The sequence below is a fragment of the Phoca vitulina genome, unplaced genomic scaffold, assembly GCF_004348235.1.
Source record: "Phoca vitulina isolate PV1807 unplaced genomic scaffold, GSC_HSeal_1.0 scaffold3, whole genome shotgun sequence".
NCBI classification, from domain to species: domain Eukaryota; kingdom Metazoa; phylum Chordata; class Mammalia; order Carnivora; family Phocidae; genus Phoca; species Phoca vitulina.
The window spans coordinates 67,764,184-67,776,951 of record NW_022589706.1 but is presented as its reverse complement, the minus strand read 5'-3'; the positions used below and the strand labels follow the sequence as shown (position 1 = coordinate 67,776,951).

At 36.8% G+C, this 12,768-nt stretch overlaps 1 protein-coding gene across 6 annotated transcripts in view; it reads left to right on the top strand.

The window, feature by feature from the left end:
• Positions 1-1,322: 1,322 nt before the first annotated feature.
• SNCA (synuclein alpha) overlaps positions 1,323-12,768 on the top strand; it is a 157,710-nt gene continuing 146,264 nt past the window's right edge. For 2 of the 6 annotated variants that reach the window (XR_004298884.1, XM_032400818.1), the window contains exons 1-2: positions 2,227-2,402; positions 3,980-4,125. Coding sequence is in view for 5 of the 6 variants with exons in the window: in XM_032400818.1 (XP_032256709.1) it covers positions 4,005-4,125 (121 nt within the window). In the remaining variant the exon portion in view is untranslated. The other 4 variants (XM_032400822.1, XM_032400819.1, XM_032400821.1 and 1 more) reach the window with 4 other exon arrangements.

The following is a 12,768-nucleotide window of genomic DNA, read 5'->3' as shown; positions in this document are numbered from 1 at the left end:
CTATCAAGGTAACTTGCAGTGATAGGTCACAGTTGAAAAGATATATTATTTCAGTAATAAAAGGAAAAAAAACAGAAGTAATAAAACGAAACAAACTGCTGATACATGCCACAACATAAATGAACTTCACAAATATGTTGAGTGAAAGGGGAAAAATTTTCATACTGTATGATTGTATTTTTGTGCAATTCTAAAATATGTACCCACTATAAAGGGCAAAAGGGAATTTTCTGGGGTGATGAAAATGTTCTGTTTTCAAAATGGTGTGAGTTACACAAATGCATGCATTTTTCAAAACTAATTTAAAGGACTATTTAAGATCTGATGATTTCACTGTATGTATATTATACATCAATTTTTAAAAAGACCATCTAAGTGTTATTGCGGATATTTTAAAACAGTTCTTGCATTTTATGCATAAAGGCTGAAATATTTACAAATGAAAGGATACATGTAATTCTTGGGATTTAGTAAGACATGAAGGGTGGTGATAAAAAATGGAGAGTGGGTGAGCATATAAATGAAACATGATTAGCCATACATTAAAAAACGGTGACAGTTGGGTGATATTCACATGGAGTCCTTCATTCTCTCAGCTTTTGTTTATAGTTAAACATTTTTCATAGTAAAAAGTTGAAAAAAGATGGCTCATCCACGTTCATCTCCTCATTTAAAAAAGAAAACTGTGAACAGAGGACATAACTTGTTCAGTCTCAAAGCCAGACAGTAAACCAGTTCCTAAGTTTAACCTTCTTTTTCTGATTCCAAGGAAACAAAATATGAGCATTTGGAAAGGCTGCTTTTAAAAAGGGCAGACCAATAGTGTAAGGACTTGTTTAAGCAGAATATATATATATATATTCTGGGTCCCTGGTTCCTGTTTGTTTTGTTGTTGTTGGGTTTTTTTGGTTTCAAAGGGTTGTTTTGTAGATTTAAATTGCATTTTACTGTTGTTCTTGGGTTGTTGTTGTTGGGTTTTTTGGTTTCAAAGGGTTGTTTTGTAGATTTAAATTGCATTTTACTAATATTTCAGAACCCAAGTGAGTGCTGGGATATAGAAAGCATTTTTCCTACAAAAATAAATAAATAAATAAATAAATATAAACAAACATAAAACAAAACAAAACAAACAAACAAAAACATACAGCAAAGACTTGTTTTTCCCTTCCAGTGCTAAAATCATTCTCCCAATTCAGGCAAAAACAGCAAATGCATTCTGTTAGAGGGAGGAGCTTGGTTCTCCATTCTGGTGTGATCCAAGAACAGCTGTTTTCCCTCCAGCTCTGAAAGAGGTGAAATGTGTTAAGCAATGCAAAAATTGTCTTCAAGCCCGCGCATATGTCTGCGTGTCTGTGTGTGGGAAGGGATGTGTCGGGTGTCAGCTCCGAGGGCAACGTGAATCAAATGAGAAAGGTTAGTAGTGTGTAGAAGGGGCGAAGAAATTGGATGGACGTTTCAGGAGAATTAACCACGCTGGATTCGTCTCCTCCATCAGGCACTCGAGAGTGGAAAGTAAATTCCATTTCGAGAATGAAAACCTTAAGACCGCTTGGTATCGACGGCTGGGGAATATTTATTCCATGTTCCACTGATGGGAAAAATCGGCGTCTGGCAACAGCTGATTGGTGGACAAGAAAATGGTGATAGTGGGGTGGGAAGAGGATTCGAAGAGGCTCCTTCCTGCCTCAACCTGTAACTCTTCCTTACTAGTCTCCTCTCCATCTGCGGACCCTTTCGGGCTCATCCGAAGTTAAGAGGTTACGAAAATCTGAGTGATATTTGAACAAAGGCATCCTTAACATCGTGTCCTACCACCGTTATTCAAAATTTCAACGATCCGAGGGAAACGTGCTCTTGGTAGTACTGGTTGAGCACCTTTCCTGAGCTGCTTGCCTCCTTCAGTAGCCTCCCAAGAGGATGGCTCTATCTTTGGTGGTCGATCCCTCAGACCTCCACTCCACTAGGGTGGCTCGGACAAGGGGGTCCCGTGAGGAACCAGAGGGAAGGGCGGAGACAGCGAAGGAGGGGGGATGGGAAAGACGGAGAAACATCAGCCTAAGCCTAACAGGTCCAGATCGCCACAAGAGTCCCCTTGATCCTGAACCTGGGGTGAAGCGCAGAATACCCCACCTCCCCGCCCCCTAGGCCCAGGCTGGTGGCTGGAGTTGGAGGTAGAGCCTCCCCCCGCCCCCATCCCCATCCGAGTAGAGGAGTGAAGTGCACGCGGCTGGGAAAGCAGCGAGCGCCGGGAGAGGGGCGGGGAGAGGAGCTGACAAATCAGCTGCGGGGGCGGTGAGCGGAGGAGAAGGAGGAGGAGAAAGAGGAAGAGGAGGAAGACCACGACGACGAGAAGGGGACCCGAGAGAGGGGGTGAGAGACCGAGCGCGGCAGCGTGGGGCGAGGTGTGTGCTGGCTTTAGAGCAGACCCGAGGACCGAGCCTGGCCCTTAGCATCCTTCGCGCTCTCTCCCTGCCTTCCCTTCCGACCCTCTGTCTCCTTCTCTTGGATCCAATTGTGCGGGGGACGGGGAGTGGCAATTCGACGACAGGTTCGTGGGTTTGCCTCCCACGCCCCCAGCCTCTCATCACCGGGTTGTGCTGACAGCAGTCTCCTCTGGGGACCATCCCTCTCCTGCTGCCGCCTCCTCCCTTCCTGTGCGCTTCTTATTCTCCCTCTTCCCATTTAAATAATATTTGGGAATTGTTTTTTTAAAAAAAATTTTTTTGTAAGGGGGTGGTTGAGAGGAATTGTAGTTGTGAAGATCAGAGGGACCCAGGTAAGTACCTATGGATCTAAACGGGCAGCTTTGGCAATAGTGGAGGAAACCCGGGAGGAGAGGAGTCGTGGGCTTCTGGGAGGGAGGTTGTTGCTGCAATGAGGACCTGCTGTGTCGAGTCTCTCGGAGGTGGGTGCTTATCTCTTCAGTGAGCTTGAGGAAAGTAAGTTGGTTGACCTGGCTTTCCTCTGGCATCCGATATTCCGTTCTTCTCGTCCCCAAAGGCTGAGAGGTTACGCCGCTTCTCCGGGATACGCTTTTCCCTGGGGAAACGCGAGAATGCTAGATGGAGCGTGAGCAGCCAACTTTTATTTCTCTTTTACCTTAAATCCTCCAGTCCGCCCTCTGCGTTTTCTCGATGAAGTAAGCAAGCTGTGTTTGGCAGCATTAAATGGAAGTGCTGGGAGGGCAGGTCAACAGGTGGTAAGGGGTTAACAGGTGCGGGCGCCGGGTGGGTAGCGAATTCACGCGCGCGGAGAACGCCCCCTCGGGTGGCTGGCGCGAGTCAGGAGACTGCTCCCGGCTGTGCACAGGCGCCTGCTCGGAGTAGATAGCTGGGGGCGGGGGTGGCTGGTCGCGTGGATTAGGGCCGGTGCGTGTGGGCTCGAGCTTGAGCCACACCCAGAGTGAGTAGTTCTCTTCCCGCCCCTCTTGGTGATCAGCCAGTTAGCCCTCTTCTGGGATTCATTTATAAGACTGTCCCTGACCCCATGCCTCCAGCTCCCTTTCTTTCCCTGTGATCTTTTAAACGTACTTCTAACTTACCTTGTCACCGTTTGGACTCTGGGAAGTTGAAAGAGGGGTCCATCTTTTCATGTAACTACCCTTCGAAGATACAGTAAGCACAACTCAGATGATTCATCTTAATCCACGTTTAGGCAGCTAGACTTTTACTAGCCAAGATGGATGAGGGATGCTAAATTTTTAATGCAAAACCTAAAAAAAAAAAAAAAGGCTTTTTTTTTTTTTTGGTTCAGTGGTTGAAATAAGAGTCTAAATAAAAGAGTCTCGCACTTTTGGGAGTTGTACTGATCTTTCAGTGGTTTTTATCTTGGGTAGTTCTAATTTTATTTTATTCTACCCAAAAGTTGTTATTTATTTATTTATTTATTTTTATTTATTATGTTATGTTAGTCACCATACAGTACATCATTAGTTTCTGATGTAAAAGTTCTCATTGAAATTATATTTTGTGTTCTCCAGTGTGGTGTAAAGGAATTCATTAGCCATGGATGTATTCATGAAAGGACTTTCAAAGGCCAAGGAGGGAGTCGTGGCTGCTGCTGAAAAAACCAAACAGGGTGTGGCAGAAGCAGCAGGAAAGACAAAAGAAGGTGTTCTCTATGTAGGTAGGTAAGCCCCCCATGGCATCTTGATATTTATTTATGATTGATGGGTTAGGATGATTGATGCTCTAAATGCTGGTATTTCTTGATTCATTTTTGCATCATCACTTGTCAAAAGGATAAACTGAGTCAGAGGACTGTGTGGATAGGTAAATGTGTATATTTGAGCTAATAGTAAAAAGTGAGGGTAACCTTTTGTTTTTTTCAGAATATTTAATTTTTCAGTAATACTTTGGACTTTTTAAATGAATGCTTCTGTGCATAAGGGACTATAATTCATAAAAAGTTTTTAAAACTCAGTCTCCAAAAATAATTAAGAATATTTTTAGGAATCGAAGTCATTCATGGGCCTTTGATTTTTTTTTTAATCATCATGAATAATATTAGCAAATTTTAGTGTATTCATATTTTAAAATAAGACTTAAATATGGCCCTGGGCTATGTAAAAAAAGACCTATTGTGGCCCTAAAAAGGAGAGGACAGAAAAGTCTTTGGTAGAGTTCATCCTTGTGACCACTTGGTAAACTGAAGACTAATTGCCCGAAAAAGTGCTTGAAGGCTGTTGCTAATATCTCAGAGATATATATAATTCATTTATCAGATGACACACATACTAAATAATGAGATTGATGCTTATCTTTTCTACTTGTTCCTAAATTGCCACTTTGTAGTATTCATGCAGATCCTGACTCTCTTTTTCTTACCTTGAACTGTGCTAGGTTGGGTGTTACTTTACAATTCACTTCGAAGTCTTTGGGGAAGGAATAGACACATACATAGACAAACACTCATCCACAGAGACACATGCATACACTCACCCTCTGCCCATTCTGCCTCTCCTCTTTCTCTTCTGCTGCTCTGAGCTCTTGCACATTCTCTGGTGGCAGCTGGATCAGCAGGAGCCCAGGATGAGCAGGAAGATGGAGGATGAACCTGTTGGGTGGAATAAGGCACTACGCCTCTGTCTGTGGGTGGAAGACAGCTACATTGCCTCTCCAACATGGATGCACTGAAAAGGAGTTAGACTTGGAATAATTTTTATGAATGCCTCTCATATTTTTTTTTCATTGCTCATGGGCTCTATATTGGCTGAGTTTGCTACAAATCTTAAGTTAAATTATTCTTTCTCTTAAGACATATCTTCAGAAAATCATTGAATTAAAGAGTGTCACAAGAGGAAAAAATGACGAGTTAATTTCAAGTGTTTTTGTGAAGTGTGAATTACATCTTTTTTAGAGGGAATTTGGAATACTGCATCAGTGATGTGCAGATTATCGATATCTTTATACTTGTCCTCAGTTTTCTAAGTTGTGCAAGTGTGTGCTTGCAACTATTCTTTGATTTCCATTATTTTATAATTTAGTAACTTTAAAGATTTTTTTTAGGATGCTAATATTTATTCTATTAGTTGGTAGTGAGTCCAGAAACTATTGAATATTAATTTAATACATTCCTGTTTTCTATGTAATAAACAGGTTTTGTCATCTGGAAAACTTTTTGTTTTCATTATCAACTATGTGTTTAGGCAAATATAATGATTTTATTTTTTTGATATTCTGTTATTTGCTATTACATAAAATCATAATTTGTTTACATGTCACATGTATTTTTAGATCATCTTCAATATATATTGTATTTTTTTTTAATTTTATTATGTTATGTTAATCACCATACTTACATCATTAGTTTTTGATGTAGTGTTTCATGATTCATTGTTTGCATATAACACCCAGTGCTCCATTCAATACGTGCCCTCTTTAATAACATGGTATATCATGGTATTTAACACATAGTGCATTCTATAAATTATTTATTGGTTGTGTTCTGAAGGATAGTTAAAATTCAAACTCAGACGCAGGGTTTAGGATGAAAACTGACCATGAGAAAGAGAGAATATATAGATCAGGAGTTGACAAACTTTTTCTGTAAAGTGCTAGACAATAAATATTTTAGGCCATAAGATCTCTGTGTCAATTAATCAGCTCTGCAGTTGTGGTGTGAAAGCAGCCATAGACAATAATTAGCTGTGATCCAATAAAACCTTAGTTACCCGAAACAGGTGGTGAGTTGATTTGGCCCATAGGCTGCAGTTTGCTGACTCCTGGAAAAGTAAAGAGAACATAGACTTGACGTCACACAAACTTAAATTCTAGTCCAGGCTACATCACTTATTGCTTTTAGAATACTATAAAAGTTACTTAACATCTATGAGCTTTACTTCCTTCATTTGTAAAAATAAGATTTAGATAAATGCAATTACCTTGGAGAGTTTTTGTGAGAATGTCATAATAAAACAAAACATGTAATAAAGCACACTTAAAAAAATTAAAGACTTTTATTTTTTGTAGCAGTTTATGTTCACAGCAAAATTGAGAGGCAAATAACAGAGGTTTCTCATGTACCCCCTGCCTCCACACATGCATGGCTTCCCCCACTATCTACATCCCCCACCAGAGTGGTACATTTATTAAAATTAATGAACCTACATTGACACATCATATTCACCCAAAACCCATAGTTGAAGTTTCACTCCTCGTATTATACATTCTCTGCATTTGGACAGATATATAATGAAGTGTATCCATCATTACAGTATCATGTAGATATTTTTGATGTCCTAAAATTGTTTGTACATCACTTATTCATTTCCCTCCACCAACCCCTGGCAATCACTGATCTTTTTTTACTACTGCCATAATTTTGCCATTTCCAGAATGTCATCTACCTGGAATCATAACTATGTAGACTTTTAAGATTGGCTTCTTTCAGTTAGTAATATGCATTTTAGGTTCTTCCATGTCTTTTCATGACTTGATAGCTCATTTCTTTTTAGTACTAAATACTAATTCCATTGTCTGGATGTACCACAGTTATCCATTCATCTACTGAGGGACATCTTGGCTTCTTCCAAATTTTGGCAATTGTGAATAAAACTGCTATAAACATCCATGTGCAGGCTTTTGAATGGACATAAGCTTTCAGCTCCTTGGGTTAATACCAAGGATCACTATTGCTGGATCATATGGTAAGGATATGTTTAGTTTTATAAGGAACTGACAAACTGTCTTCCAAAGTGGCTGGACCATTTTGCATCCCGCCAGTAATAATGAATAACAGTTCTTGTTGCTTCACAGCCTTGTCAGCATTTGGAGTTTCAATATTCTAGATTTTGATCATTCTAACAGGTGTGTTGTTGTAACTGATAGTTTTAATTTACATTTCCCAGATGACATATGATGTGGAGCATCTTTTCATAAGCTTATTTGTCATCTATATATCTTCTTTGGTGAGGTATCTGTTAAGGTATTTGGCCTGTCTTTTAATCTGGTTGTTTTCTTATTGTTGAGTTTTAAGAGTCCTCTGTATATTTTGGATAATAGTTCCTTTTCAGACATATTTTCTGCAAATATTTTCTCTCAGTCTGTAGCTTTTTTCATTCTCCCCACTTCCTTTCACGGAGCAGAAATTTTTAATTTTAATGAAGTCCAGCTTGTTGATTCTTTATTTCATGGGTTGTGCTTTTGGTGTTATATCTAAAAGTCATTGCCATACCCAAGGCCATGTAGGTTTTCTCCTATGTTATTCGAGGAGTTTTATAGTTCTGTATTTTACATTTAGGTCTATTATCCCTATTGTGTTCATTTTTGTGAAGGGTTGTTGTCTCTTCTTCTCCTTCTCCTTGTTTCTTCTTTCTTCTTGCATGTGGATGTCCAGTTGTTCCAGCACCATTTTTCAAAAAGACTGTCTTTGCTTTATTGTATTGCTTTCACTCCTTTGTTAAAAATCAGTTGGCTATATTTATGTGGTTCTATTTCTAGGCTCTCTATAATGTTCCTTTGATTTACTTGTCTATTCTCTTGCAATTATCACACTGTCTTGATTACTATAGCTTGATAGTAAGTCTAAAAGGCAAGTAGTGTCAGACCTGTGATTTTATACTTCAATATTATCATGGCTATTCGCAGCTTTTTGCCTCTCCACATAGACTTAGAGTCTGTTTGTTGATATTGACAAAATAACTTGCTGAGATTTTGATTAAGATTGCATTGAACTATAGATCAAGTTAAGAGCTGACATATTGACAGTATTGAGTCTTCCCATCCACGAACACAGAATATACCTCCTTTTATTTAGTTCTCTGCTTTTGTTCATTAGAGCATTGTAGTTTTCCTCATATAGATCTTGGATATATTCTGTGAAATGTACACCTAAGTATTTTTTTTTTTTGGTGCTAATATAAATTTATTGTGTTTTAAATTTTAAATTCCATTTATTCATTGCTGATATATATGAAAGTGATTGACTTGTGTTTATTAACGTTGTATCCAAGAGTCTTACAAAAATTAGTGGGTTTTTTTGTCATTGTTGATTCTTTACAATTTTCTACATAGACATACAAGTCATCTGTGAATGAAGATCATTTTATTTCTTCTTTCCCAACCTGTATACCTCTTATTTCCTTTTATTATCTTATTGCATTGGCTAGGATTTCCAGTAGGACACTTGCCTTGTTTCTGGTCTTTGTAGGAAAGCCCTAGTTTCTTGCTATGAAATATGATGTTATCTGTAGGTTTTTTTGTAAATATTCTTTATCAAGTTGAGGAAGTTCCCCTCTATTCCTAGTTTACCAGAAGTTTTTATCACAAATAGATGTTGCATTTTGTCAAATGTTTTTTCTGCATCTATTGATATGATCACATCATTTGTCTTTATCTTGTCAATGTGATGGATTACTTTAATTAATTTTTGAATAATGAACCAAACTTGCATACCTGGCATGAATTCCACTTGGTTATGAAGTATAATTCTTTTTATACACTGTTGGATTTGATTTGTTAATATTTTGTTGAGGATTTTGTAAAGCACACTTTTATATATAGGAGCCATGGTTATTATTATCAAATAAGCTGTCCAACAGAATAATTACTTTGCCAACATATTTTCTTTTTATCTTTTCATTCGTCATTACAAAACTCACAAATAACTGGGGTGAAAGATTGGAAGTGACTATAGAAAGTTTTCTAACTCCTATATGGCTGAAGATATTTAGCACACTGTTTTCTTAAACCTAATGAAAAAAGTAGTATCATTCCTCTATAATATTATATTTTGGGCAACTATCTTTTAACTAATTGAGGAACTACATAAGAATCAGTGTTATTTTATGATTTTTTTTTGTGATTTGTTTGTATACAAATTTTCAATCTATATACTTCAATTTAATAAATAACAATTATCCCAATCAAATGGCTTAGAAATTATAAATTTAGAGTCCAATTGAAAAGCAAAACAATTTAGTTTTCTTTATATAATGCCAAGTATATTCCCTATGCTGTACTTTTCATCTCTGTGACTTATTTATTTTGTAATTACAAGGTTGTACTTCTTAATCCACTTCACCTATTTCACCCATCCCTCACCCACCTCCCCTCTGGCAACCACCAGTTCTCTGTTTTAATGTTTCTGTTATTTTTGGTTTTTTGTTTTGTTTTTTAGATTCCACATATAAGTGAAATAATATGGTACTTGTCTTTTTCCATCTGACTTATTTCACTTAACATAATACTCTCTATTGTCCATCCATGTTGTTGTTGCAGATGATAAATAAGATCTCATACTTTTTTTATGGCTGAGTAATATTCCATTTGTGTACACACACACACCCCATATCTTCTTTATCCAGTCATCTATCATTGGACATTTATGTTGCTTTCATATCTTGGCTACTGTAAATAATGCTACAGTAAACATAGGAATACATATGTTTTTTTGAATTAGGTGTTTTCATTTTCTTCAGGTAAATACTCAATAGTAGAACTACTGGATCATATGGTATTTCTATTTTTAATTTTCTGAAGGACCTCCCTACTGTTTTCCAGAGTAGTTACACCATTTTACATTCCCACCAACAGTTCATGAGGGTTCCCTTTTCTCCACATCCTCACCAACCCTTATTTCTTTCTTTTTGATACTCACCATTCTGACTGATGTGAGGTTATATTTCATTGTGGTTTTGATTTGCACTTATATGATGGTTAGTAATGTTGAGTATCTTTTCATGTGTCTGTTGGCTGTCTGTATATCTTCTTTTGAAAAATGACTATTCAGGTTCTCTACCCATTTTTAAATTAGATTATTTGTTGTTTTTGGTGTTGAGTTGTATAAGTTCTTTATATGCTTTGGATATTAACCCCTTATCAAATATCTTATTTGCAGATATCCTCTCTCATTCACTAAGTTGTCTTTAATTTTGTTGATGGCTTCCTTTGCTGTGAAAAAGCTTTTTATTTTGGTGTAGTCCCAATAGTTTATTTTTGCTTTTATTTCCCTTACCTCAGGAGACATGTGCATAAATATGTTGCTAAGGTCAATGTCCAAGAGATTACTGCCTATGTTTTCTTTTAGGAGTTTTATGGTTTCAGGTCTGACACTTCAGTCTTTACTAGTTTGAGTTAATTTTTGTGTGTGGTGTAAGAAAGTGTTTCACTCTTCTGCATGTAGCTGTGCAGTTTTCTTATCACCACTTGTTGAAGAGACTGTCTTCTCCATTGTATATTCATGCCTTCTTCATTGTAGGTTAATTGACCATATAAGAGTGGGTTTATTTCTGGGCAAAACCCATATTCTTAATTACAATGCTATCATTTATTATATGTTTTATTTTTATCAGAGGTCCTTAAATGTATTCAAATGGAAACTTCTTAGCTATATTTAAATTGTTTTATTAAACATAGATACTTTTCTTGACTGTTTAGCAAAAATGTAAATTTAAATATGCGTCCAAATTTCACTTAATGCCTTATTTATATATTTTCATAAAAATATTTAGTGAACATTTTCAACGTAGTCTTCTATATTCATTTAGGTCATTTTATCAATCGTATTATTGAAATCGTGGATATGTGCTTCTAAATTTTAAATAAATTTGGATATTGAAACCATCTAAGACCAGTGTTTTATGAATTTGACCCATGAATTAGAATTAGATCATGAGGGTTATTAGAAAATGCAAATATCTGTACCTGGTGTTTCCTGAATATTTGAGGCTCTGACACAACAGTCAGCATTTTCAACGAGTGCTCCCACCTGACTGGTTCTGCTGCACTCTCCAGTTTAAGGACCCAGTTCTTAGAGATTATTTAATTAATCCTATGTAGTCATCTTAGTGATGGGGAACCTGAGATTCCCTAATGCTTTTTTTCCTTTGTTTTAAAGTGTTTACTGTTATTTCTAACATGCTTAGGAAAGCTTTTTAAACCAGTGCATTTTTAAACTGAAGATTAGTACCTAGTTTAATCTCCAAATATAGATTGAAATATTTTCTCAGTTTTTATGCCCTCATTTCCTTATATTCTTCTATGTCTGATAGAAATAGAGTATTTTACTTACAGGGTAGTTTTCAAATGAATCTCCAATCCACTGTTATTTTCTCCAAAAAAAAAAAAAAAAAAAAAAATTTAATTAAAAAACTGGTGTAGAGGTGCCTGGGTGGCTAGGTTGATTAAGCATCTGACTTGATTTTGGCTCAGGTCATGATATCTGGGTCGTGAGATTGAGCCCCACATCGGGCTCTGCACTGGGCATGGAGCCTGCTTAAGATTCTCTCTTTCCCTCTCCCTTTAGCCCTCCCCCCAGCTCTCTCTTTTTCTCAAAAAAAAAAAAAAAAGACCCAACACAAAAAACAGCTAGTGTCACACTGAAAAATCCAACATCAGAGAGCTCATGAATAAAATTGTTAAACTTAGTTTTAATACATATTAATGAGCTATTTTTTTAAAAGCTGTATTCCTGCTAAAAGTTTGCTTGGCTTAGTGGAAAGTGTATAGGTTTAGGGTCATATCAATATGCTAATATTGATATCAATAGCTAGTTATTGCCAGTGTGACTTTAGGCAAATCATTTAACTTTGAATTGCAATTTCTTCAGATATAAAGTGGGCATAATTTGCCTGTATTAAGTGGATTAAACAAGATTAAAATGCCTTTTACATAATAGGTGTTCAATGAATGTTAATTTCTTCTTTTTCTTCCCTTCTACTTGAGTTTCATGGGTTGACTAACCTCTCTGCTCTCCTGTACTTTAGTATAGCTTCTACAGTTCTGAACCTAATATCATCTTCCCGCCCAGCCCAGTGTTATCTCACCTTTTATTTTTCCCTCTGTAAGTTGATTATTGAAGAGACTGTCTTCCCTATTGTATATTCATGCCTCCTTCATTGTAGGTTAATTGACCAAATAAGTGTGGGTTTATTTCTGGGCAAAATCCATTATTGAAGAGGGACACAAGGGGATAAAAAGTCATCATTGGAAGGTGGAGCCACTGTGGAAAATGGTATGGAGTTCCCTCAAAAAGTTAAAAATAAATCTACCCTATGATCCAGCAATTGCACTACTGGCTATTTACTCAAAGAATACAAAAACACTAATTCAAAAGGATACATGCACCCCGATGTTTATAGCAGCTGTCAACACATGGAAATGTTGAATTACTATATTGCACACTTGAAACTAATAACACTCTGTTAACTAACTGGAATTAAAGTGAAAACTTAAAAAAATAACTCATCATTGTGGGTTAAAATTTTATTTTTTTATTTTTATTTTTTTTAAGATTTTATTTATTTGACAGAGAGAGCGAGACAGCGAG